The sequence below is a fragment of the Lampetra fluviatilis genome, chromosome 1 (assembly GCF_964198595.1).
Source record: "Lampetra fluviatilis chromosome 1, kcLamFluv1.1, whole genome shotgun sequence".
Lineage (NCBI taxonomy): Eukaryota > Metazoa > Chordata > Hyperoartia > Petromyzontiformes > Petromyzontidae > Lampetra > Lampetra fluviatilis.
In genome coordinates, this window is record NC_136275.1 from 31,796,478 (window position 1) to 31,823,579 (window position 27,102).

The 27,102-nt window shown below is 50.7% G+C and overlaps 1 protein-coding gene across 5 annotated transcripts in view; it reads left to right on the forward strand.

The window, feature by feature from the left end:
- Positions 1–12,977: 12,977 nt before the first annotated feature.
- Positions 12,978–27,102, forward strand: part of LOC144934737 (caskin-1-like) — a 151,011-nt gene continuing 136,886 nt past the window's right edge. For 2 of the 5 annotated variants that reach the window (XM_078860824.1, XM_078860832.1), the window contains exon 1: positions 12,979–14,183. In XM_078860824.1, coding sequence (XP_078716950.1) covers positions 14,090–14,183 — 94 coding nt within the window. In that variant the 5' untranslated portion in view covers positions 12,979–14,089. Of the gene's footprint in view, positions 14,184–22,760; positions 22,765–27,102 lie in introns of those variants that run through there. The other 3 variants (XM_078860851.1, XM_078860842.1, XM_078860860.1) reach the window with 3 other exon arrangements.

Below are 27,102 nucleotides of genomic sequence, written 5' to 3' on the forward strand. Positions count from 1 at the left end.
TGTATATGCGTGTGTGTGCGTGTGTGTGTGTATATGTGTGTGTGTATATGCGTGTGTGTGTATATGCGTGTGTGTGTGTGTGTATATGTGTGTGTGTGTATATGTGTGTGTGTATATGCTACTGGGCAGTTGGAGGCAGTCGCCCTCCAACAACAACGGAGGGCGGAGGAGCGACGCTCACAACAACGAGCGGAGCGCCGGGTGGCTAAAGCACAGCAAGTTGGCACAGTAGGGGGCACAGGTGGTGCATCAGCCAGTCATCTCGGTCATCTCGGTCAGTCGACCCGTGGCACCTGGGTCTGCCCCGTGACCTCCTGCCAGCGGGCGTTCGACACTTCACGTGGCCTCAAGGTGCACATGGCCTGGCACAAGCGTCGTGGTGACGTCACCGCCACTTAGTGGCGAATGGCGGTTGTTGTTGTTGTTGTGTATATGCGTGTGTGTGTGTATATGCGTGTGTGTGTATATGTGTGTGTGTGTATATGCGTGTGTGTGCGTGTGTGCTTCAAATTGAGGATGAACACCGGCCAGCAGATGGGCTGTCAGGACCCTCTCTCCGCTTTGAAATACGAATCCCATGGCGCTAATAAAGGAGGGTGATTTATGACCTCAAATGCCCCGGTGCATTTGGCAAGGATGGATACAGTGGGACGCGATGCACTGCTGTTTATATATATAGCCACACACTGTATACTCACAAAGACCCCCCCCCCGTATAGCCTTAACAGCCTGCTGGGGCAAGTGCTGTTCGCGAGTAGCGCCTATGAAGGCCGGTACGGCGCACACGAGGGGGTAGGTGGCCAGCACCATGCTCCACAGACTTCCCCTTGCAGCCTTGGAGACTGTACGAATAAGTTCTGTTAGCGAACACCTATTAATGTCCTCCTCTATGCACCTCTGCAACCATGACCATCCCCTACACCACCGATTAGCACGTTTGGCTACGTGCGGTACGAAAGAAGTTCAACATACATACATCCCCTACACATCATGGACATGCATGATGGCAGTGGTGGTGCTGGCCCATTTGGAGCCCGAAGCAAAACGCCAATTTTCGTGCCCAACATTTTTACTTTCTTGTTTTTAAACTCTCCTGATCCGACAGAAGAGATACAGACGCGATATATTTAGAGATCTACGTGGCGAGGTTGAAACGGTAGTGATACATACCCAGGTGGGATTCAACTGCGCAGATGAGAGAGGTTGCAGTGATATAAGACAACGCGATAACGGCGGCTAATCGAAAGATAACGTCCCTATTTATTCACGAATCGGGGGGGGGGGGCTCATTGAGCTACTCGGGGTGCCATAAACTTCCGCTCCGTGTCGTGTGTGTACACAGTACGCACCGTCTGTGCACACGGGGCGCTGATTAATCGCGGTGACGCTTGGGCAGATGAATCGCCCTGTAATCGCCGGGAGCAGCCTCCTGCTGCTGATGTGGAAACCTTCTTATCGGCCTTCCTCGTGGCTGCCTGCGCAGCAGAGGCTGGTGGGGGGCGGGGGGGCAAAGCCCCCAACCTCCCCCCACACCGCACAGACACAAATGAACCACACTACCTCGCTGATCTCGTCAAGGAGTAAAAACCACCACGCGGACTCCGCTCATCCTCGCAGCTGACGTCGAACAAAGACGGCGGCCACCGCACCGCGTGGCGCTTTCAAAGACGCGGTTCTGCGGCCCTCTGGAGCGCTCCTCCTTCCCATATTAGGAAGCCGCTGGAGATATGCACTTTCAAATCATCACCTAGATTGAAAACTCATTTACTTAGAACTCATTTTTGTGTTTAGTTTGTGGTGCATCCCCCTGAACCTCCCATCAGCGTGGTTGGCCAAGAACGGTGCGACAAAAGTTCAACAGACATTCGTACAGCGATGGGCCCAGAATCCCTATGGATGATGCCTTTGCTTTGGGGACCTGTGAAGCAGCGGCTAGCGCACCAGAGACCGAGGTTCACACCCCGAGACGGCGTCTGCGAGGGCTGCATGAGGACGTGCTACTGGGCAGCAGTGAAGAAGAGCGATGTGGCCCAATCGCACTCCTCCAGTACAAACGAAGATTCTGATTGCGAGGATATTGTGCACCGTGTGTTATTTCGGACTCCGCAGTCATGTCGAATGGATGAAGAAGGTTTACCTTGCGCCGTCGAGGTGGCTATGCGGAGATTAAACACCGATTCGTGGAAAGACGTCAGACGGAATCATTTATTGGCGTGCTTGTGGAGGATACGAGCAAGAACATCGATGAGCGGACAGTACGACTTCCTTCAAACAGCTGTCTCTCCACGATGACAATAAAAGTACATGTACACATCCGACCAGACAGATCGCCTTCAGGGAGTGCATGATTTCAACAGGATCGGTCGAACGTGGAACAGTTTCAACATCTATTATCTCATCAGCAGAGCAAGGCGTACTCAAACCGACGTGTGTGCACGAATAATACTAATAATGCCCTTAGCTATCATGCTAACAATTCATATTATTTATAATAGTGCCAAGTATTTGCTCTGGAAAGCCTCTCCGAGTCTCAAGACTCTTTCAGAACGGTGGTGCTGCATTAGGACGCAGGGCATGTGGGAGGAAACCAGATTACCCGGGTGGGCGGGCGGGCGGGTGAACCCAATTGCGAGAGGGAGGGTGACACTCCGAGCTCCGCACAGAGACATCCAAGTATCCTTGACCCTCCTGTCATCTCCTGGCCACTTCGCAGGCCCCGCGCATTTAACACCGACGGCAGGACCCGTCGGTCCCCCAACGCGAGCGTAAACTCGCAGTGGCGGAGCGTTGTCGGTCTGAAATGCCCCTCCCTCCCCCCTGGTTCAATGTCTTCTCTCTTCGTAGCCAAGGCTGGCCGGGGCCCTGCTGGCCCCGTGGGTCCTGGCCGTGTGGTCGCACCGCCTGCAAACTCACTCGATAGCTTGTGCCGTGATGGGTTTAGTCTCAAACCCCCTGCTGAGTTTTCCGCGCACCCACGAGACCGGGCGATTTGGTGGCAAGGCGTAGCACGCCACCCTCGATTCTCACGTTGGCTGCCCGCGTGCTCGACACAATTGGGCTATCAACCCTGAGGTCCTTGGGGACCACCACTGCAAAGCCCTTCGCGAGTCAGCCTCCAATCTATTCCATCCTGTGATGGGATGGATGCCCATTCATGTGTAAAGTAGGTTCTCTCCATTCATTATCGTGAAGATTTGCTATTACAGTTGCAATGTGCGCGGTCCCACTCGTCGCTTTTGCTCCGGTCTCGGAGGAGCGGATGTTTGAGCGTGATCTGTATTCTGCAAACGAAGGGGCGTGTGAGCACGCGCATGGGAAAATAAATGATGATCAAAGACAACGTTGTAAATGAATAACATGTACGCATCGTTGGGTAATATTTAAAGGCAGCGGATTGTTCTTCGTTGATAAATAGATCGGTCGGCCTTCTTCGGACATCTTGCGTACATAGACTCCACATGTGGAGCTTCCCTCGTAGTATGATGGCGAGCGCGCGCTGGTCTCGCCGTCACGGGGATCAACGGTTTGATCCCCTGCCTCTGTCGACGCTTCAGCACAGAGAGTTATAGCACGGTCAGTCGATCAGGTGGTGGTGGCAACAACGCGTAGGTCTCTTGAGAACTCCCTCTAGTGGAGCCCTCCTCCCAAGCAGTGCCATGAGCAGGAAATTGCAGGGCTGAGCCTTTACATTGACAGGCTCTACATCCCAACGTTGCCCAAACTGCTCCTCGGAACAACCTTCAATTGAGCATTCTCTGTAAACACGTCTTTTCACTTTTCGATTTAAAGCTTTCGTGACTGCAGGAATTCATCTTCTTGGTTCTTTCAGTAAAGTCACGTAGAAGGGAAATAATACAATAATACAAATAAAACATAATAAAATCATTATCACGACGTTTCGGCCACAACGCAAGCAGCCGTCCTCAACTCTGCGTCACGCTGGGCGCACAGCTACACACGGGATCTCAATCAGAATTTGGATCAGCGCTCTCTATGTCACATGACAAAGATCCCCGGTAAGCCTTAACAGACTGTAGGGGCAAGTGCTAAGAGCGAGCACATATGAAGGCCGGAACGGTACACGAGGGGGGGTAGCCAGCACCACGGCCGACCGCCTTTGTCTCTCCAGTGGCAATGTTTACACACCGCACCAGGTACTCATTTGAGGCTGAGTCAACCTAGGGGAGGCCCAGGACCGGTTCAGATAATCGTCACTGGTGTTGGCCGTGAGCGGAATACGAACCCGGGTCGCCGGGTTCATAGCGCAGAGCGCTAACCGCTACACCACCGCTCCCCACATGAACACACACACACATACTCACACAGACACACACGTACATACTCACACACAAACACCCGGACGAGATCTCTATCGCAATTTGGATCAGCGCTCTCTTACGTCACGCGGGGCACGTTTAGCATTCATCAGGCGCGGTGCAGCCTGAATTGTAATGACAGAATTTGTCTTAGAATGGAGAAGATTGGTCGACACGAAAAGGCTCGAGCACGCTGCGCACCGGGCAGCGTTTGTGACAACTTCGTGGAAATATCGTTTGTGAGAACTTCGTGGAGATATCGTTTGTGAGAACTTCGTGGAGATATCGTTTGTGAGAACTTCGTGGAGATATCGTTTGTGAGAACTTCGTGGAGATATCGTTTGTAAAAACGCTTCCCGGTGTCACGCGGCTACCAGAAATGTCACGGCTCGGTCACCCTCGACTCGATCTGTTCCTCCGACACTCCCCCCCCCACCCATCGTTACCGTTCCCCATTCACCACCGAGACCCCCGCCTCCTCCCTATGGAAAGAAGCCGCATTTCCGGTCTAGGGCTGTTTCATAGCTACAAAACAAAGACATCGTTCCACCTGTGCGGCCTGCGTAGCTCGCTGGGGGCAAGTGCTGTTCGTGAGCACCCATGAAGGCCGAAGACCGTGGCGACGTTGACGCACTGGTCCGGGTACTCATTTGAGGCTCAGTGGACGCAGCGGAGGCACATGACTATTGCAAGCATCACTCGCTACTGATGTTAGCCGTGGCTGTGGAATGAAACCCGAGTCACCCGATTCCTAGTATGGTATGCAAAATGCCACCACAGCCCTACACACACACACAAGTGTAGCTTCCTATTAGAAGATACATTACGGCACTTATGCAGTTCTGTTTTTGCTACGCATAGGTGAAATTGGCCAAATATCCCATTACAGGGCCCTCCTAGTTCATGTTTTGCTGGATAAATAAAAGCCATTACAACCCGCATGGCCAGTGTGACATGGCAAGCCTTCATCCAGCTGTGATGTAGCAAAGGCTCATTTAATATCATTTCACCTTTTCATTCCCTGTCTCCTGAGTGAATGTATTTCAATGTAACAAAACCCAAGGACGTGTGCATGTTTGCTCTGTCCTGTTATCTTTTGTCACGAGAAAAGGTTAATTGACAAAGCCACTGATAGACACGTGGACATACATTGGAATATGGAATTTCCACACTTGGAAATGGTCATCACCCAATGCTCATAATTACATCACGCCATACCGTGCTGATGAAACTCTGAGACTTTGAAACAGATCCAGATGTTTGTTGCTCAAACACTGCTCGAAAAAAAAACTGCGTTCCGCAAAGTTCCGTGGTCGCGTGGATTTTTCTCTGCGTCCTACGGGTTTCCCTCCACATTTAGAAACAAGAGTGTTTGACTGCTGATATACATTTACACCTGATAATCCACTTCGTTGAGCTATCATTTGTGGCCAGGTCGCTTCTGAAAGAGAGCGAAATAGCTCAGTGGGCCTGACCTGGTAAAATAAACATAGCAGTTGTAGTAATTATATTCGATTTTTTTTTCCGATGATGATGATGATGATGAAGAAGGCACTTGTTCATTTGTGAATTCGTGGACCCATCGGTGCAGTGCGCTGGTCACGCCGTTGCACAGTTTTCACAGATACGTGAATGCGTTCGCTGGCTCTGGCTTAGAGACACTGCCAAGCTTCAGAGATCAAAGCTTGTAATGGGGTCATGCATCCGCACATCTTCACCAGAAAGAGGCTCTGACTCATAAAGAGTCAATAGACTCCCTGCCAGTAAAGGACCGAACCTGTCTGACCGGTGGCGCGATGCTATCGTTTCAGGTCCTTGTCCCTGCACGCGGTAGAACAGTGGCGCAGGGCTCCACGCACTGCACCCTGAAGCCGGCAACCTGAGTTTGTTTCCGGGCCTGGTGACCGATATTCTGGGTAACCTCTTCACCAACCTGCACTGATCGGCCTGGTGAAGTGGGGTCAAACAACTCCCACGACCGACATGCTATGGGGTGGCTTTTATCCATCAGTGTATTGACAAACACCTGTAAATTGCTTTCGTTACACTGCTCGCATGCATCAGTATCACATGCGGCGTCTTTGCCCGTGTGTCTGACCGGTGTTTAGCGTTGCGGTCAGAACACTAAACTCTCAATTGGAAAGTCGCGAGTTGAATTCCCAATCGGTAATGGACTGGGTCAGCAAAATGAGTGGCACTTTGTGGCACTATCATTTGGACGGAGCGAGGGGGTCTCCCCGTCATTAGAATTGGGAATGTTTACCTCTGGCTCGGATGGGTGCCGCTCCGCGATCGTTCGTGAAACACCGTGATTCTTTGTTGTCCCGTGACCAAGTCTCACGATTGGGGCTTTGCGGCGGTTGGTCCCTGAGGACCTGATGGTTGGTAGCACAATTTCTAGAGGACGCTGACAGCCAACGTGATAATTGTGGGCGACGTTGCTGCCTGCCACCAAAGTCGCCCTCAATGCACCCGGTCGCATTGGATCACAGTAAGCTAAGCAGGTTTGAACCTGGATAGGGCATGGATGGGCGACCCCCATGCATAACAGCTGTTGCAGGCAGTGGGGCTAAGTTAGGGGGCATCAGAGGGCATTACAGAAATAAAATCAGTGTGGATTTTAAGATAATGCTGTGAACATATATGGCTTTAAAACAGCTCACCCCACATTACTTGCAGGAACTAATATATTTATATATTCCATCAAGGTCCTTAACATCTTCTGATCTCCAACTGCTCAGCACTCCCACGTCTACAGGTCGCGCTCTTGTGGTGCTCGGGCTTTTGTTTTGCGTGGCACCCAAGCATTGGAACGCCTTGCCACTTGAAGTCAGGCAATCAGGGTCGGTAGATAGATTCAAGTCTGCTGTGAAAACCCATCTCTTTAAAGTGGCCTTCCCTCTTTAGTTTGGCCGGTTGCCCTGGTTCTGTTTGTGTTTCCTGCTTTTCATGCCATGCGCATTAAGATCCTAACATGGAATGTGCTTCATACATTTGAATTGTTATTTATTATTATTAAATATAGTCAAGTCACCCCCATGGTTTATCCAGCAGTGCATGTACGATGTTCGAATTGGAGATATGGCCTGGATGTGACACCGGCATATGCAAACGTATGCTGCCCAGTACGCCCGTGTTCAGGAAATGTTTCGCGGAAGGATATATCGCTCAGCAACTTCTGTCGTATCTTCAAGTGATCTCTTGTCAACTACACTGGCGGGCAGCACTCGTGCAAGTCATCAGCTTCCCAACTTTCTCCACGGGAAGTCAGTGAATTCAAGCCACATTAGGCTGACCCTGCTCGCTGAGTAAAGCAATCAACCTCCGTGCCAAATTTCGAAATTTTTTAAATGTTTTTCTTTCGATATCTTTGCAGTAGTTATGAAGGTGAAGTCTTCTATATTTGTTCCAACTCTCAGATCACTATTCCTGCTGGAACATGCAAAGTGAGATTGTCTTAGCCTTTTACGTTCTCACCCGGTTAAACAAAATATGCTTGAAAAATGAACAGTTTACAACTTACATCGGTTTGCATCAGTTCATTTGCGTCAGTCTACGCTGGACGATGTTTTAAATATGAGACCACTTAGCCTGCGCAATTGGTTATTCATTTGCGTGACATTTCAGTGAAATGCAAAGTTTGAAAAGTGATGAGATGAAAAAATACAAGTATTTTTATTGGACAGTCTGCACCTTTAAATCTCGATAAAACTGCTGTTTGTGTTCAGTTTGTTGTCCTTCCCCCGCACCTCCGATTAGCACGGACGGCTACGTACGGTGCGAAAGAAGTTCAACATACATACTCACCTTAGGCTGAGAAAATATAAGTTTCACGCGTAGGCTTTCGCGATCAATATTTTTCATAATAAAGGTTTTTGGGTTAGATCGCGTAAGTATAAATGTGTCGTAACCCTCCACCACCCGACACAGCCAGTAAGGGATTTGTCACGTAAACAACAAGGAGTTACTACTTCAGCCCACCGGTGTGTTGGAGAGTAAATCCACAACATTTACAATCTGAGTATTACGACGTTTCACTGGTAATTACATCCAACATCATCGGGCGATTTGCCAGAAGAGTGAAGCAATCCACCTTCTTCCTTAAATAGAGCGGAACGACGCCTCTCATCGAGACCCAAGACGGTTTTAACGATCATTCGACACTGAAGTTTGCCTTGGCCAGGAAAAGAACTGAGGCTGATGCGTTTGTAGTGCAACGCGCTAACCACTGCGCCACTGGCCCACCGCTCCCCCGCAACGACACAGACAACGATCCGCCCGTACCGCCTCTACCAGATTGTTGTTAGCTGACATCAGTGTCAAATATTTGAAAACGTTTCCCGGGCCTCACCTACGTCGACTCAGACGTAAATGAATATCTGCATGAGCATCAGCATTGGAGATAATTCAAAATAAAACAACGCGATCGGGCGTGATTTCGGCCACGCGCCGTCGCCGGTCTCAATAGGTGCCGGCTAACCGCCCTAGCCCCAACAATCTGTGTCAGCTGCACGTGGGGGGGGGGGGGCATCTTTGTCCCTTGTCCCACAAGGACGCACGCACGCAAGCAAAGAGCAAAGGGGAGTGTGCCGCCTCGATTTGCCCACGTGGCCAACAAAGCCGCGTGCTCATTGTGATGATGATCACGTGGTGTTCACGTTATGGTCACGTGATGTTCACGTTCTGCTTCTATGGCTTCACGCTCGTGGCCGTGACGTCGTAGCGTCAACCCTCAGGCTACCTCGAAGTTGTGGGGATAATAAAACGGCACTTAACTTTCCCAGCGAGCCTGGCACGTGTCACTGCGTGAGCCAAGCGCACGTGCTGTGTGTGTGTGTTGCCCTCATAGGTGCTTGCCAACAGCACTTGTCTCAACAGCCCGTTAACACTATACGGGGGATCTTTGCATTGGCTTTAGTGCTTGTGTCTGTGACAATATATTCAACTGCCGCGTCATCGAACCGGCGATCTCTGGATGGCAAGTCGAGTGTCGCGAACGAGGACGCACACCAGCATCGCGACTTTGGAATACGTCTTGTTAGGGGCCGTCCATAAATGATGTCACGCACCTGGGGGGGGTCAAACATTTGTGACGATGTGTGACGAGGGGGGGGGGTTGAGAAATGTGACGTCGCATCAAAATGCGCAACTTTAAAACACGTTCTACTTAATTAAATATACTTTGTAATACATGTTTTCTCCTACAACATCAGAGTGCAGCGCCACATTAAATACGCACTACAATGACAATAGTTTAAAGCGTTTTGAAGCATGTTTTATTTTTTTTTGGGGGGGGGGGGCAGACGAGGGGGGGGGAGTCAAATCGTAAAAAATCGCGTAACGTTATTTATGGACGGTCCCTTAGTCACTTGGAAATGTGATGTTTGTGGTTCAGAGAAAGATATCAAAAACACACAAATCGCGCTGTACCTATGACGGGCTGATACCGGGGCGTTTTACAGGACAGCGAATTAATTAAACTTTGTCACGCTAATAACCTTGGATGTTATTACTCAGCAATAACAGCGCTCGGGGAAGCGTAGGTGAGTGAGCATTCGGGCGGGCGGATGCATTTCCACAAATGGGCATCGCTCTTCTCAACGAATTCTCACTTGGCATCGTGCATCTTCGGGTCTGTGTGTACACGTGGGTCTGGTGTGTACACGTGAGTCTGGTGTGTACACGTGGTTTGTGTCTGTAGCTGTACACGTGGTTTATGTCTAGTGTGTACACGTGACGTGTGTCTGTAGCTGTAGACGTGGGGCTGGTGTGTACACGTGGGGCTGGTGTGTACACGTGACGTGTGTCTGTAGTTGTAGACATGGGGCTGGTGTGTACACGTGGTTTGTGTCTGGTGTGTACACGTGACGTGTGTCTGTAGCTGTACACGTGGGCTGGTGTGTACACGTGGTTTGTGTCTGTAGCTGTACACGTGGTTTGTGTCTGGTGTGTACACGTGGTTTGTGTCTGTTGTTGTACACGCGGCACGGGGACTGCTCCACTGTGACATGGGATCGAGGTGCTACTAAGAGGTGTGCATGGGAGCTGCACGTATATTGTTCGCGTGCTTCCCGTATATCTGCACACCTAGCCTGGCACACGCAGTGACGACGTCACCCCGGTTTGCGTGTGTATTAAACACGTGTGTTTGTTTTGCATGTGTTTTAGCATCAATGTGTGTCCGTTTTATGTCAGTGGCGACGTTTACACACCACACCGGCTACTCATTTGAGGCTGAGTCGACCTACACAGACGCGCACCGACCGCGCGCAACCCACAGGACCGCCGATTATCACGGTTGGCTATGTACGGCGCGAAAGAAGTTCGACGTACAAACATGCATCACTCCTTGGTGATGCAACGTCGCCGCCGAGTTGTTCACGACGTGCATCTCCCATCGGCAATCGGACCGCGCGCAGCCTCGTCACAGCCTCGTCTCAGCCTCGTCTCAGCCTCGTCACAGCCTCGTCTCAGCCTCGTCTCTGCCTCGTCACAGCCTCGTCACAGCCTCGTCTCAGCCTCGTCACAGCCTCGTCTCAGCCTCGTCTCAGCCTCGTCACAGCCTCGTCTCTGCCTCGTCACAGCCTCGTCTCAGCCTCGTCTCTGCCTCGTCTCAGCCTCGTCTCAGCCTCGTCTCAGCCTCGTCACAGCCTCGTCTCAGCCTCGTCTCAGCCTCGTCTCTGCCTCGTCTCAGCCTCGTCTCAGCCTCGTCACAGCCTCGTCACAGCCTCGTCTCAGCCTCGTCACAGCCTCGTCTCAGCCTCGTCTCTGCCTCGTCTCAGCCTCGTCACAGCCTCGTCTCAGCCTCGTCTCTGCCTCGTCTCAGCCTCGTCACAGCCTCGTCTCAGCCTCGTCTCTGCCTCGTCACAGCCTCGTCACAGCCTCGTCTCAGCCTCGTCACAGCCTCGTCTCAGCCTCGTCACAGCCTCGTCACAGCCTCGTCTCTGCCTCGTCACAGCCTCGTCACAGCCTCGTCACAGCCTCGTCTCAGCCTCGTCTCTGCCTCGTCTCAGCCTCGTCACAGCCTCGTCTCAGCCTCGTCTCTGCCTCGTCTCAGCCTCGTCACAGCCTCGTCACAGCCTCGTCTCAGCCTCGTCTCAGCCTCGTCACAGCCTCGTCACAGCCTCGTCTCTGCCTCGTCACAGCCTCGTCACAGCCTCGTCTCTGCATTGACCCCCCACCGAGAGCCCGCATCAGTAAAACATCCGTGGCAGCAATCATCGCGAGCGTCGCCATCACCATCACAAGCGTCGTTATCATCCTCATCGGCACCATCACCAGCACCACGTGACGATGGTGTCGTGGTGGTGGTGGTGGTGACGATGGTGTCGTGGTTAGTGTGCGTGTGTGTGCATGGTTGGTGTGTGTGTGTGCATGGTTAGTGTGCGTGTGTGTGCATGGTTAGTGTGTGTGTGTGGTTAGTGTTTGTGTGTGGTTAGTGTGTGTGTGCGTGTGGTTAGTGTGTGTGGTTAGTGTGTGTGTGTGGTTAGTGTGTGTGTGTGGTTAGTGTGTGCGTATGTATGCATGGTCAGTGTGTGTGTGTGTGGTTAGTGTGTGTGTGCGTGTGGTTAGTGTGTGTGGTTAGTGTGTGTGTGTGGTTAGTGTGTGCGTATGTATGCATGGTCAGTGTGTGTGTGTGTGGTTAGTGTGTGTGCATGGTTGGTGTGTGTGCATGGTTGGTGTGTGTGCATGGTTAGTGTGTGTGTGTGGTTAGTGTGTGTGTGTGGTTAGTGTGTGTGCGTGTGCATGGTTAGTGTGTATGTGTGTGGTTAGTGTGTGCGTGTGTGCATGGTTAGTGTGTGTGTGTGGTTAGTGTGTGCGTGTGTGCATGGTTAGTGTGTGTGCGTGGTTAGTGTGCGTGTGTGTGTGGTTAGTGTGTGTGTGCGTGGTTAGCGTGTGTGTGCGTGGTTAGTGTGTGTGTGTGCGTGTGCATGGTTAGTTTGTGCGCGTGTGTGTGTGTGTGTCTGCGTGTGTGTGCACGAGAGTGTGTGCTTGCACATGTGGGGAGCGGTTGTGTAGCGGTTAGCGCTACGCTGCGCTACGAACCTGGCGCCCCGGGGTTCGATTCCCGCTCACGGCCAACACCAGTGACGATTATCTGAATCGGTCGTAGGCCTCCCCTAGGTCGACTCAGCCTCAAATGAATACCTGGTGCGGTGTGTAAACATCGCCACTGGGAGACAAAAGCGGTCGGGCGTGGTGCTGGCCACCTACCCCCTCGTGTACCGTTCCGGCCTTCATAGGTGCTCGCTAACAGCACTTGCCCCAACAGTATGTTAAGGCTATACGGGGGATCTTTGTATTTTTGTGCTTGCACATGTGTGGGTCTGCGCGTATTATCGTGTGGAGCGAGCGTGTGTGCGTGTGTGCGTGCGTGCGTGTGTGCGTGCGAGCCTGCCTCTGCGCATGTGACGATCTGAACCGGTCCTGGGGTTCCCCCTCGGTCGACTCAAGCCTCAAAAATAGAGTACCCGGTGCGATGTGTAATCATCGCCACTTGGGGAGACAAAGGCGGCCGGACGTGGTGTTGGCCACACACACCCTCTTCGTGTGCCGTGCCGGCCGTCATAGGTACTACTCGTTAACAGCACTTGCCCTCCCGGCCTGACAAAGGCTATACGGGGGATCTTTGTCCTTGTATGCGTGCGCGTGCGTGTGAGTGAGTGCGAGCCTGCCTACCTATGTGTGCCTCGCTACATCATCAGCACGTCCCGCCTCCTTTTCATGGAGGAGGCTCGGAATACGCGGCGATGATGGTGTGAACAGGCGTGACTCCGTGCCATCAGCACTACAACCATCATCACCGCCGCCGCCACCATCATCATCACCATCATCGCAGCAGCAGAAAAAAAATACAACTCAATTGCAGCGACTCATCGGCTAGCACGCAAACGTTGCGCGCGTGTGGGTGCGCATCTCACGGCGGAAGAGCGAGAGGGAGGGAGGGAGCGAGAGGGGGGAGAAGAGAGAGCGAGAGGGGCGAACGCGAGGAATACGCGAGAATGATGGCGCAGATATCAGGGGCTCCCGCTGCTGGCGCGGTGTGGCGCACAGGACGCCAGTGAAAGCCAGGCCGAGCCAGCGAGCCGAGTCAGCGAGCCAGCGAGAGGAGCCAGCCCTGCCCAGCCCCACGAATGCCCCTCTGCGCGCTCAGTCCCACGGACGCCGCCGCCGCTGTTGTTGTGATGTCTGCTGCGTCGCGAGCCCAGTCGGCGGGATGCGCCGAGGTAGAGGCGGCCGCGTCAGGCCGGCGAATTCCATCTGCGGCAGCAGCAGCAGCGGGGGCAGCAGCGGGGGCAGCGCAGCTGAAGCGCGGCGGGGATTCCTCCCGCATCGGAGACTGAATTGAGCAAGCAACGTGCACGCGTACACACGCACAGACACACACACGCACGTAAACACACACACGCGTACACAGACTTACGTAAACACACGGCTACACACGCTCTCAAACAAACACGCGCGCACACACACAACAACAAGCAAGCAAGGAGCCCGGGGCTCGCATCTCAACCCACGAACCGAGGACATCCAAACCACACGAGCTCGACTCCCTCTGCTGCGTACACGCGCGGCTCCCTCCGGGCTGGAAGGGTTAACTCGGGGTGAGATCGGGGAGGCAGGCCAGCCGGCCGGCCAGGCAATTGAGGTGGACCTGGTGGCGAGGTTGGACTCCTCCGAAGGTTTGTTGACCATCTCCGTCTGCAGTCGGCTAGCGAGCGAGCGTGCGTGTGGTTCGTGAGTGAACCTCCGTCTCCGTCGCCGCTGCCGATATGGGCAAGGATCAGGAGCTCGTACAAGCCGTGAAGAACGAGGACATCGCCACCGTCCAGCGCCTTCTGAACCGGAGCAAGGCCGGGCGAGCGAGTGAGTAGATGCGTCGGTGTTTGCGAGCGGCGCTCTAATTGCGTCGTCATTGGCCGTTTAGCTGTCACGACCCCTTCCTTCTTCTACCTCCGCCGCTTTCTTGTCGCTGGCGGCGTGATCGTACTACAGGTGTGCTGATAGACTGGCATTGCTCGCGGGCATCTGGAACGGCACCGCAGCTGCTGCACGTTACGCACGCCAATGTCCGGGCGACGAACACATTGTTGTTATGCACAGTGCGTTTCCGTATGTCGGGTCGGTTCAAAGCGGATGATGGTCATTGAATGTGTGAAGTGTTTGGTTGTGACACTTGTAGAAATGTGGAACTCTAGGCTGAGCCAAGCGGATAAGGAGGGGAACCCATCACCCTCAGCCCAGGCTCTCGTGTGCGGGGGATCAAATTCGAAGACATTTGGTTCACGTGTTTTTTTTTTCCTCCCTCTATAGATTTCAGCACGGTAATTATATATATAGCTACCACGTCGTAGCTTTCTAACCCTTCTGGAACATCGTGCGACTTTCCACCCGTCACTCGCTCGCTTAGTGCCGCTCATCCCCGGGCAGGCGTCTTGGATGTAAATCGTCGTGCGCACGCAACACGCGAACGCTCGCAGCTGGGGCGATTGCGTCATTGGCCAGTGAAGCTGCGCGTGGCCTATTAGCGCACGTGCGTCCAATACCCAACTGCGTTGTGCGCTCATCTCTGAATGTGTGATGATCATCCATGCGCTCGGGTTGGCGTTGACTGCGTTTAACAAACGCACGACGGTGTTGCGGATTACGTGATGTTTTCCGAAATCATAAACATGTCGAGGAAAGTACAATTCAAAAAATTCTAACGTCCTTCATTAAAGCAGGCGAGTGCCAATTATTTTTTTTTTCGCCTGGGTAAGTGACCCCAAACCCCCTTCCCCGCCCGGCCGTCTTTGTCTCCCCACTGCCCTTCCCTTCTTGCTTCTGGCAATACGTCCAGGAGCTAAATGCCAATGGCGAGGTCTGCTAGCCACGACGAGGAGGGCTTCGGTAGAAAGCGGCTGTGAAGTTGTTTGCTGTTTCCTCCTCCGTCGAAGTGGCCCAGATCGCGGCGGCTCACGATACGTAGTATCGACTCCGTATCGTGATGTTGACCACCATCAGCCCGACTGCCCATCCACGGCAGGTGCCACGGCTCTTCGTGTTGTAGATCTCGGGGTGGCTCAAACCGCGTTCTGCTGCGTGTTGACGTGGACGGTGACGAGTCGCGTCTGGGCGTTGGGGGCGGTGTCGTGCAGAGCGCGAACGCTACGCAACCGATTTCCATTACATGACGCAACACACACAGCACACACGTCACACACATTACACACACACACAGCACACACGTCACACACACACACATCACGCAACACACACAGAGCACACACACACAGCACACACGTCACACACAGCACACATCACACACATTACACACACATCACACACACAGCACACACATATCACACACACGTCACACACATTACACACACAGCACACACATATCGCACACACAGCACACACATCACACAGCACACACACACAGCACACACGTCACACAGCACACACACACACAGCACACACAGCACACACACACACAGCACACACATATCACACACATTACACACACACAGCACACACATCACACAGCACACACAGCACACACATCACACAGCACACACACACACAGCACACACGTCACACAGCACACACACACACAGCACACACACACACAGCACACACACACACAGCACACACATAGCACACATATCACACACACAGCACACAAAAATCACACACATTACACACATTACACACACAGCACACATACACACAGCACACACACACAGCACACACATATCACACACACAGCACACACATATCACACACATCACACACATTACACACACACACATCACACACATTACACACACAGCACACACAGCACACATCACACACATTACACACACAGCACATGCACACGTTATATGCTACGCACACATCAGACATAACACATCACACACATACCACACATCACACATACCACACAACAGAAACACAACACACATACAACGTATCAATCGCAACACGTGACATAAGACACACGACACGTGATCGCTCCCACAGCACATGGAGCACGGGGCGCTCGGGCTCACACCGCTCAGTATGTGCACGCAAAGCAAATGCACACCACAAAAGCATCGCACATTATGAATATCACGCACAGCACACATCGTACTCCCATCAGGCACAACACGCAGCAGCAGCACACTCATAGCACCGCGCAGTGCTAATTGGTGCCTGTGTTCAGCACCAGTGAGCTGACAAATGTTTGACGTGACGCCGAATGTTATTTCTCGGTTGGCTACGTACGGTGCGAATTAAGTTCAACGTACAGGCAGCCGGAGGGGGGTATTGAGCCAGCACTCCCCTTATCCTCCCTGAAGAAGGGCCATTGCCCGAAACGTCGCCTATATCTTTTTTCTGTTAAGCCCACAGCGTCGTTGACGAATGTGTCGAGACGTCAAGTGACACGCCGCACATCTTATGGCTGTAAATTGGTAACCGTTGTCACGATCGATTTGCCGCCTGCCAGAGTCAGGTGCCGTTTTCAGTGGCGCGTGAGTGGTGAATGCACTGATTATTGGCACGCGCCAATCTACAAACAGCACGGCGGCTGCAGTCACCGCGTGGTAAATATGCCCTGGTTTGTCAGTGAAAAGGGCCACTGCTGTCGGAAGATCCTCCGCTAGAGGGAGCACCAAAGGGTATTTGGCCTACTCTTCCACGCGGACCAGACGTCTTGAAAGAGGCTGGCGTATCCATAATGTGCTCGCCACGAAACCGTGGCCATACCCTTCGTTGCTAGACGTGGCTATATACATGAAAGCAACAATCGTTTTTTTTATTGTTTATTTTCAATGTGGTTATTTATCATGAAACAAAATCTACGTTTACCAGCCCGAGTATACATGCATTGAATGATTCTCATATCCACGGTGCATTGAATGCGCTATCATACAGCCGACGAGAGAGGCCATGCTATCAGGAGGACTTAAAATGATGAGTACCTGGGTTCTGATATGCCAGGCCGTGAGTAATCTGGGGTTCTCATGCCTTGTGAGTTGATTGTCTCGAGCGATACAAACGCCCCTCCCCCAGAAGTTTTGCCGCACCGAACAAGTCCCTTGGTGTTCATGAAGTGTTCTTGCCAATACTAACATCAGGCAACACGACAGCCTTGGTTTTAAACAGGCCACAGTCGGCTGACGAGCCTCGGGAAATCCTAAACCGGTCCAGAATTTCAATGCAAACAGCAACGCTCCTGTAGCACATTGTTGGAGAGGGCCCTCAGATAATGTTGTTCAACTTCTTGGTTTTTTCCGTAAAGTCACGTAGAAGGGAAATAATAAAATAATTATAATAAAACATAATAAAACATAAAAAACATAAAAACCGAAATTGTTTTATTTTATTACATTTTTTATTTTTATTATTTTATTATTTCCCTTCTATATGACTTTACCGAAAGCACCAAGAAGATGAATCCCTGCAGTCACGAAAGCTTTAAATCGAAATGTTGTTCAAATTTAAGCTGGCGCAACAGACGACCATCAAATCATTATTTGCGATCCACGTCGCATCACATTTGGCTTTTCACCCAAAAACATTTTTTCTGAATATTCTCGCTCCGGAGATTTAAACACGGTTCGATTGTGAAGCCAATTAGTGAGATGCCGCTCGACCTATGTGTGCGCAAGAGGCAATTGAAGCGACCTAAGCAGTCATCCTGCGACGTCACCTTCCAGAAAGCTCCTTTCTCTACGAACAAGGGGCGATGTTGCACCACGCTGTGCAAGAAACCCCAACAGGAAACGTATCCGTCTAAAGACAGACTGATGTCAACATCAACATTTGAATTCAAACGAATGAGAAAAACAATAATATATATCGTGCGTACATGTATGAGTTTCATTCCCAATTTAATTCATTATCGGGTTAAAACCAAGCCTGTTCGACTCAGATCGTAGAGAGTAGGATCGTGAGTGCGATATAGGATTGTATGTAATCCGACTTGCCACTGTTTGTTATGCTCTGATAATCTCATTAATATGTAATTGTATGCGATAGACATGGCTCTTTTAGCAGTCAGATTTACCAGCGCTAACAGCGTTAACGCGTAATCCGATTCGAGCTGGATAGGATGGCTAGCACACAGATTAAACCTTTGTTTTGCATGCCAGGTTTCACTCGCAAAGGGTATTTAGTCTCAAAATGCTCTCACCTGGATATACATGAAATTAAACCACGCACGATGCGTGTGAAATGTGGAGACGCAGCCCTGCAACTTGCTTGCTCACGCCAATGCTGGTGGAAGGGCCTCCACTAGAGGGAGCCTTACAGTGCCCCACCAGATGATATTGGGTTCCCTCCTCCACGCCGGCTTTACCCCACCACGTGTGAGCAGTTCACGCACGCAGGTAAGCGCGCGCGCGTGCGTGTGGTGTACGCATCTGCAGTGTACGACTTTCTGTTATGAATTTGAAGTTGCTTAAGCAAATATTTCCACCATCCACTGTGATTCCACGTGGCTAGGCTTGCTAGCACGCAGTCGGATTCCATCAAGATATTTAGGGCCCCGTTCACGCACTGGCGAATGCTCCTTTTCCTTCGTTGTTTTTTTTGGCAGAAAATAAAATAAACACGCCGACGTTTTCGTCAACGGCCCTGGGGTGAATTGTCAACGTGATGTGTTTAGTTTAGTTTTTCCATCAGTCTCGTCCCACGGGCTTATTATCAATATTCGGATTCACGAGCGCCAACGTTGTCACACGAGGTAATGCGTTTTGATTCCACGTGGCTGGCCTCGGCGCAGCACGCGAGCTGAATCCGGGAGCGCTAAGTGGATTACGACACCGATGGCTCCGTGTGTGTCAGAGCGCGCCGCGCCCTGCGTTCGATACCCGGGTGCGACGTGCCCATTGTGGAACCCCCGCGTTGTAAAGCCACCAGGCGCGTCTCGCCGACTCGTGCGTTGAGATGCAGGTCGCAATCTTCATCATCACAATCCATGGCCCAGATACCCCGTAGGTGTTCACTGCACATTTCGTCAATTGTTTCCACTTTTCTTTGTCGTGTTCCCAATAAATCCAAAATGCAGCCTGCTTCAGGCTGGTTCGATGTAACGTGTTCCAACAGAGGCGACATTTTTGAGTGACAACCTAAAGTTGTAAACGGAGTTGCCGACAACTCCATGGGACTGACCCCTCAAGAATTCCCCTTCCGATCGGACTGCCGTTTCTCTGAAATTCCCCATCCACGAACGTTTGAACAGAGAAAGAGCAACCTCCGCTCCCAAGCGATCGCACTCCACAGGGGCAAGACTCGTTAGTATGCGCTCGCGATCCAGAGGCGAGCGCACTGGTAAATTCAGGGCACACTCGCAGAAACAAAACGGGGGAGGGTGGTCGGGGTTTGGTAGCTGCGAGCCCAAAGTCCCTCTCATTACCGGCAGCGTGCAGTGGCACTGGTCAATACCTGTGAAGGAAGCACGGCGCAATATATCTGTGCGATAACCACGCTCTGACAAAGCAGCCGGCAGAATGCGGCTGCGTTGGGTTTGTTTTCTCATGACCGTTTTGTCTTGTACTTTTAACTTGCCCTCGGGCGCAATGCTCAGGTGTCAATGTGGTCACGTGATCAGAGTCGGTGTCAGTCTCCCTGCTCAGGTGAGCAGTGGGGCAGCAACTCTTGTACAGTACAGTGATTGCTCTGAGTGGAAATTCAACGTTCCCATGACGGGGGAAATAATTAATAATCAGAATGCAAACAACTAATGAGCAGATGTTTGTCAAGGCACTCTTGGATTTGGGCCAGACTGTCTGTGACTGACACATCATGAGGAGGGACTCATCCAGCAGTGGATGATTTGCACATACTCTCCATGGGTAGTGTTTTGACACACCGCATCAGATACTCACGTAAGGCTGAGTTAACCTAGAGGATACCCAGACTGGTTCAGATATTACACGCCACTGATGTGAGCTGTTGCCAGGAATAACATTCAGGTAGCCAAGTTTGTAGCGCGGTGTGCTAACAATTGTGCCATCACTCCACCATCAATAATTTGGAATGTGTTTGTAATCGAGGTTGACTTGTCATCATAATCATCATTATCACATCCATCGTGATCACCCCAGGATCAAAACAACCAGCACCAATTTGTAGGAATGACAGTCGTTGCATGAACTGAGACATGCCATGAATAAAGTAGGAGAATAATCATATTAATAACGTCATAAATAATTCACTGACATTTTCCATCCAATGCTAAACGAAGGTCTCTCCGCGCTATATCAGCCGTGGAGGTTGTTTGACCATACTTCACCACGCTGGTCAGTGTGGGTTGGTGAAAGAAGGGGTCCAGCATTACTCGCCACTGATGATAGCCATGGCCAGGAATTTAACTCAGGGCTCCAACACTTAGTGGGGGAGGCCTTTTGTCCAACAGTGGACTGTTAAATTTTTATTTTATTTTATGGCATTCGCTGCAGTGAACAACACGAACAAGACAAAGGGTATGGTAGAAAACATCAGATTGGCTTATCTAAAAAGTGGATGTACTGAGTAATAACAACTTGATCATTAGAGATAATAACCAGGGGGGTTTTAAAGTCATTGAGAGGACAGACAGAGTTCAACGTTGCAGCTGATTGGGTTTGTCCCTATTCACAGCGTAAGGTCAGTAACAGCGAACAAAATAACACCCTAAAAATTCTGAGAGAGAGAGAGGGGGGGGGTCGTGGCCTTTTTCTTCACCCACGATAAGGTCTCAGTGAGTCTCCAGACTGTTTGTTTCAGAGGGCCCTGTTTTTAGATGTTTGGCCAATACAATTCAATGCACGGTTGGCACGTGGTAGGAGGAAACCGTAATACCCGGCATCGTCGCGCACACACACATACACACGTGTGTGAACACAACATACAGACACAGATGCATTATGCACCTTTTGTGGAGCGTTATGGCTAGTAAAATAAAACCTCTCTTCGTACCACCACATAAAAATGAAATATTTTCGGTTTATTGGGCAATGGGAGGATGGAGTATCTGGCAACGCAGCAGCCTTTTTCTCAACAAGCCAGACTTGGCTGATGAGACCCTGAAGGTTAAAACCACGGAATAATTTACTGCGGTAAACAAACGCTGCTGGATAATGTTAGTCCACAAGGCACGGAGATGATAGACTAAAACACATTTTATTTAGATGTAGAGAAACAAGCAGAGGTCCATTTCTTTCAGACGTACGTACGTACATGCGAGGGGAGCGCAGTGGCGCAGTGGTGAGCACACTGCACCATCAACCCGGCAACCTGAGTTGGATTCCCGGCCACGGCTCACATTCAGTGATGGATGATATCTGAAGCGGTCATGGCCATTATCGCCCCTTCCCTAACCTGCAATGACCAGTTTGGTTAACTATGGTCAAGGTACCTCATGGGCAGTCCATCATCCAGCAGTGGATTGACTTTGAGACGTGCATCATCATCATCATTATTATGCACGCATACATGCACACATGCAAATTGCCCGTCACTCGGTGCACCGTGCCGTTCTTCATGATGAGCAGACGAAAAGGTCGCGTTCACCCGGACGTCTGATGATCCCACGTTAATAATGAGAGCGACCTCAGCCAATGATGAGGGCGAGCGAGGGATGTGGTGGAGAGAGAGATAGGGGAGGGGGGGCCCTTTAGGCTCCAGTCGCAGGAGTCAGCGTGCTCCCAATTCATCGCAATAACAATAAATCCTGCCCGACACTCACGCCATCAAAATGCATTTATAAGAGGCTTCTCTGAACCGACGGGATTCCACATCCGGGCCCTGCATGGACCACGGCCCTGAATCTCAACCTCACAAAACACATCGGAGTAACCACGTGCTTCAACGAGAAATGTGCGGCGCTCATCTCCATTGGCCGCCTCGAGCGATATGTGGAAATTCCACATTCCTATGCCAGTGGTCATTCCACTTTGAAAGAAAATCACTGGCAGTATCGCAGACGGTCGTACTCATTTTAATATCAGCAGCACATCAGACAGTGGCCAATCTACCGCGAGATGCAGGCCTTACCCAAGCCGCCTCCGTCTCTCACGAACCTGCACCCGTGCTCATTTCACCGCTCCATCTCCCCCACGGACGCGTTCCGTTCCTTGGCTGCCACTCCGTCACCAATCCTGACCACTGCCAATCACCCCTGGTAGCGATGTGTGCTGCCGAAGCTTCACTTTGTTAACGTTAAGCTTGTACTGTATTAACAACAAAAACACTAACTGTTATTAACGTACTCGTTTTACTTCTCTATGGGAACCTCATTTGCCAGTACAAATATGATAATTGGTTTTTTACCCTTCTATCTGTGTCAGTTTTGTTGCCAGATAGAAGGGTAAAAAACCAATTATCACGTTTTACTTCTCTTTATTTAAACGAACAATCACGGTCATTATTAGTAGAGTACGCCGTCATTCATTTATTTTCATTTTAACAAGAGTCCGGCACAGAGGGCGAGCGAGAAAGTAATGTTCACATTTAGCGAAGCAGAACACGATTTTGTTGTACCAGCTACATTTTGCATGCTTGGTATCGTTTGTGTGGGTGTGTAACAGGCAGGGGAGCATTGGTGCAGTGCTTAGTGCACTGCGCTACGAACCCGGCGACAAATATCTGACCTCCCCCAGGTTGACTCATCCTTAAATGAAACATGAGCATTGGGGAGAAAAGGGGCATCTGGTTGTGCTTTTGGCCACACTACACCTTTTCACAGATGTGTCGTGCCAGCCTTTATTAAGCGGTTGCTTTAAACAATTGCGCCGACATTCTGAATGGATATTTCAAGGGGGGTGGGTGAGTGAGGGGGGGCCCTGTCTTGTTGTGAACGTTTACAATCCCGGCATCATTCAATGTTTGCCTCAGGCAGCAGTGCAATGGCTACCCGTGAGATCTTCATTACAATCGATGGCTTAATTTTGGACCCATGATCTCATGTCTGCTGTGCATTGCTGGCTTCTTATTTATTTATGCATACATTTATCCCACCAGGGTGCCACTTAGGCCGGCGCAAAAAAGGCACGTGTCACCCCTAATTGCTGCAACCTGTTGTAGGGCACGGCTGCTAATTCCCAGCTAACCGCCGTGGCAGGTGAATGCTGATTGATCAAGTATCGTTTGATGTCTGATTTGGAATAGAAAAAACGCCATTATTTACATTTGATTTGTACAGTACTTTAATTAGACAGAATTACCCGCCGTTTTTCATTATTTCCGACAATTTATCTCGTTTATCGTGACTATCTTGACTTTGAGAGCATTTAATCTGACATTACCGCACGGCCTCTGTTTGCATGGCCTCTGGAACATCAAGACGTAGCCCAGAGACCACGTGGCTCGTATCTTGTGGACACACAACGCAGGTTGCACGTTCTCGGCTGCCCAACACAAGTCTGGTTGCTGTCATGAAATCATCAAATTATTCGTACATTTGCCATTCTGGACTGGACTTCCATGGTAAAACTGGACTCCCATGGTCACATCGCTTACCACCGTCATCACCAATCCCACCACAAGCCTATCACAAACATTACTGTCACCATTATAACTCCACCACTAAAACCACATCATCCCCATAGCAACCAAGGTCACCATCACAACCATCAACACGACCACACAGCCACCACCAACACCATTAGCGCTAGAGCACTGAATGCCGAGCTAGAAACACCGGGATTTTGATGAGTGCGGTCATACTGAGGCCTGTCGAAAGCATCACCACCGACACACAAGTTAACCGTTATTGAACCATGAATTCGCATCATTGCACCCTTGCATCGTCATTGCACGAAATAAATACGTAAATAAAACCTTTATTACAGGACCCACGTGGGCTAATGACATCATTCAAACTTGTTAAGAAAAGGGAGTGAGTAGGGCTTGGACAGGGACGCGTCCGTCGCTAGAAGGGATTACGGCAGAGGGTCACAAATAATAACAAGAAAGACAGCCAAGGGATGAAACGCATCGGAGAACACGTCAACCCGGGAGATGGAGCGATGGAATCGGCTCGTGCGCACGCGTAAAGTAGAATGTTGCATCAAGAGACAACATCGGCTCGGGGAGGCCTTCATCCAGCAGTGGATTGATCAATGCCATGATGATGATAATGACGATGGACTATGAAATTGGTTGTGCTCTTTTTATGCAATCAGGGGCGAAGCACTTATGTAATCAGTGAGCGAGTTAGAGTCACGTGATCACGTCGGTCGCATTGTGACTGTGTGTGTGTATGGAGAGCTGTGGACTAGTGGTTTGCGCACTGTTAAACAAACCCAGTCACCTGAGTTAGATTCCCGCTCGCGACCAATGGCGATGGCACATATTTGAAACGGATCGTGGGGCTCCCCTAGGTCGACTCGGCCTTAATCGAGTACCCGGTGCGGTGCGTAAATGTGGGCGTCTTGTTGTCTGGGACAGCCGCCTGCGCCGGATCACCGCCGTACAAAAGACGGCGACCACAATGTGACCTCGGCAACAGCTTTGTTGAGGTCACGACGACGACAACAGCGACGGCTTCAATTCAATGCCCGTGACTCTTTGCGGCCCTGCTGCACCGCGCGTTGTTTCCCTCGTCCAGGTCATTCCCAGTTATCCTCCACGTCGCAGAGCTTGCCGGGATCCGACGAGATCGGGCACAGTCGGGGAGCTTTGGTCATGGGCTATCGGACGGTTTTCCTTTTCTTCATCTTAGGCCACAATGGAATTTTAGTCGGAGCTCTCCGATGTGTTTACCGCGGGGTTTTTGTTTGTTTGTTTTCAAGGAGCTATTCATCTCATGAACCAATTCAGTTGCAGAAGAAGTTCCCAGCATGTGGAGCTGAAACGTCTGACATGGTGGAGGGGGGGGGAGCAACAGAGCTATTGTGTGGGGGGGCCACCACAACCACGTCGCGGCAGGGCCCTGCCACACACACACACACGTGCACTTTCTAATCCTATATTGAAAACTGGGGTTCAGATTTTCAGTATTTCCCTTCGGGAAAATGCTAAAAATAGAGAGTCAATACACGTTGCAACGGAAAAAAAGGCTGGAAAAGGCTTATGTTGCAGTCGAAGCATTGACCATCTCAGGTTTTTAACCTTCCAACCTCCGATTCCCTTTATTTTTTCTGGCTCGTAGGACATAGTGATGTACCCGAATTCCAGTGCGATCCGAAAAACCTTCCACCGCGAATATTCAACATCCGGCTTCATGTTGTACAGGCACAGTTTTATCCACTACAATCTCATGAGAGTGCACTGTACTGAATTACAAATTGGTGTTCTTGTATGTATTAATACGTAAGCAGCTGAAGCAATGTCGTTCATTTTGCTTTGTATAAATAAAACCGTCAAAGTGGTTTCCAGTTCAAGAAAGTGTGAGAGGGCAGGTGTTTTCATCTCCTATTTAGAGATGACAAGCGTGGTTCACTTCTGAACAAACTGGTAGAAATGTTTATCAACCCTGGGGACCTTCTGATCGTGAATGACGCCCTCTCCTGCCGTGCCAAATTCTCACAGAGTATATTCCCTGTTACGAGATAATGATAATAAATGACTTATTTTCGCAGGAAATCTCCACTGAGAGTCAATGCTCTTTTTTTCAGAAAGGTTCTGGCTTGGGATATTTGGCCAATTCCATTGTACGTAAGTATGTTAAACTTCTTGAGCACCGTACGTAACACACCGTGCTAAACGGAGGTGCAGATGTAATACTCACGGTTTAATTTGAATGCGTCGGGTGCCCACATTGGTGTGTGCAGTAGCAGTGGCTGGGGTAGTGGTTGGGTAGTGTAATGAGTGTCTTGTATTGTTGTGGGAGAAAACTGCAGAATATGGAGAAACCCCACACACAAAGGAGATTACACTCACCGATCCGCACAGATGGATTCTGTTCACAGACTCAGGCGAATGAGTGGATGACATCTCTCTGTGGGCCACACCCATTGCCCGTACTTCTACATCCTAGCATCTTGCAGCCCTTGCAACAACCACACCTCCGATTCCTGGCAAACCCGAGCTGTGACCCATCCAGCCACGAATGAGGTTAAAACCCTGCCTAGCTTCCGAGATCCAGAGAGGTCGGGCATATTCAGGTTGATTTGTTTTTGCGGTGATTTGTAGAGCACGCTGCAAAAATCATGAATGCACTATGTATGTGTGTATAGCGTGTTGTGTGTACATTTAACACAATGTCTATGCATTAACTATGCCCCACTGTCCATTTCAAATACGCAGGCGAATGTGTTGTTGTATGTGCACACACAGGCGTGTGCCTGTGTTGTCAATGAGTTCCGTGTAACGCGTGCATTGTGTGTGTGTGCGCATGTGTATGCAATGCACTGCATGCATTGTGTGTGCGCGTGTGTATGCAATGCACTGCATGCATTATGCATGCACTGCGTTTGTTACGTTGCACGTGCTTGTAAGCGTGCGTGCATTGTGGTGAGCCCTGTTCTGACTGTAACTTTGAGGCGGATATGCAAGGGCTTTAGTTCATTACTAATGCATCCGATTTTGAGGCACTTTTATTTATTGCTTTAAGAGAAGACTGGGTGGGCGGCTGGGTAGGTGGCGAGGTGGGTAGATGGCTGCCTGGGTGTGTGGCGGTGGGTGACTGGATGGTTAGCTGGGTGAGTACATGACTGAACGGGTGGATGGCTGGCTGGCTGGGTAGCTGGGTGTATGGGTGGGTGAGTGGCGACATGTTAACTACCTCGCCTGCTATACAGGAGGTCGTGGGTTTTATCCCGACCCTGACGCCTGCTGCTGTATATTTGGAGTTTGCGTGTTCTGCTTGTAGTCGCGTGGATTTTTCTCC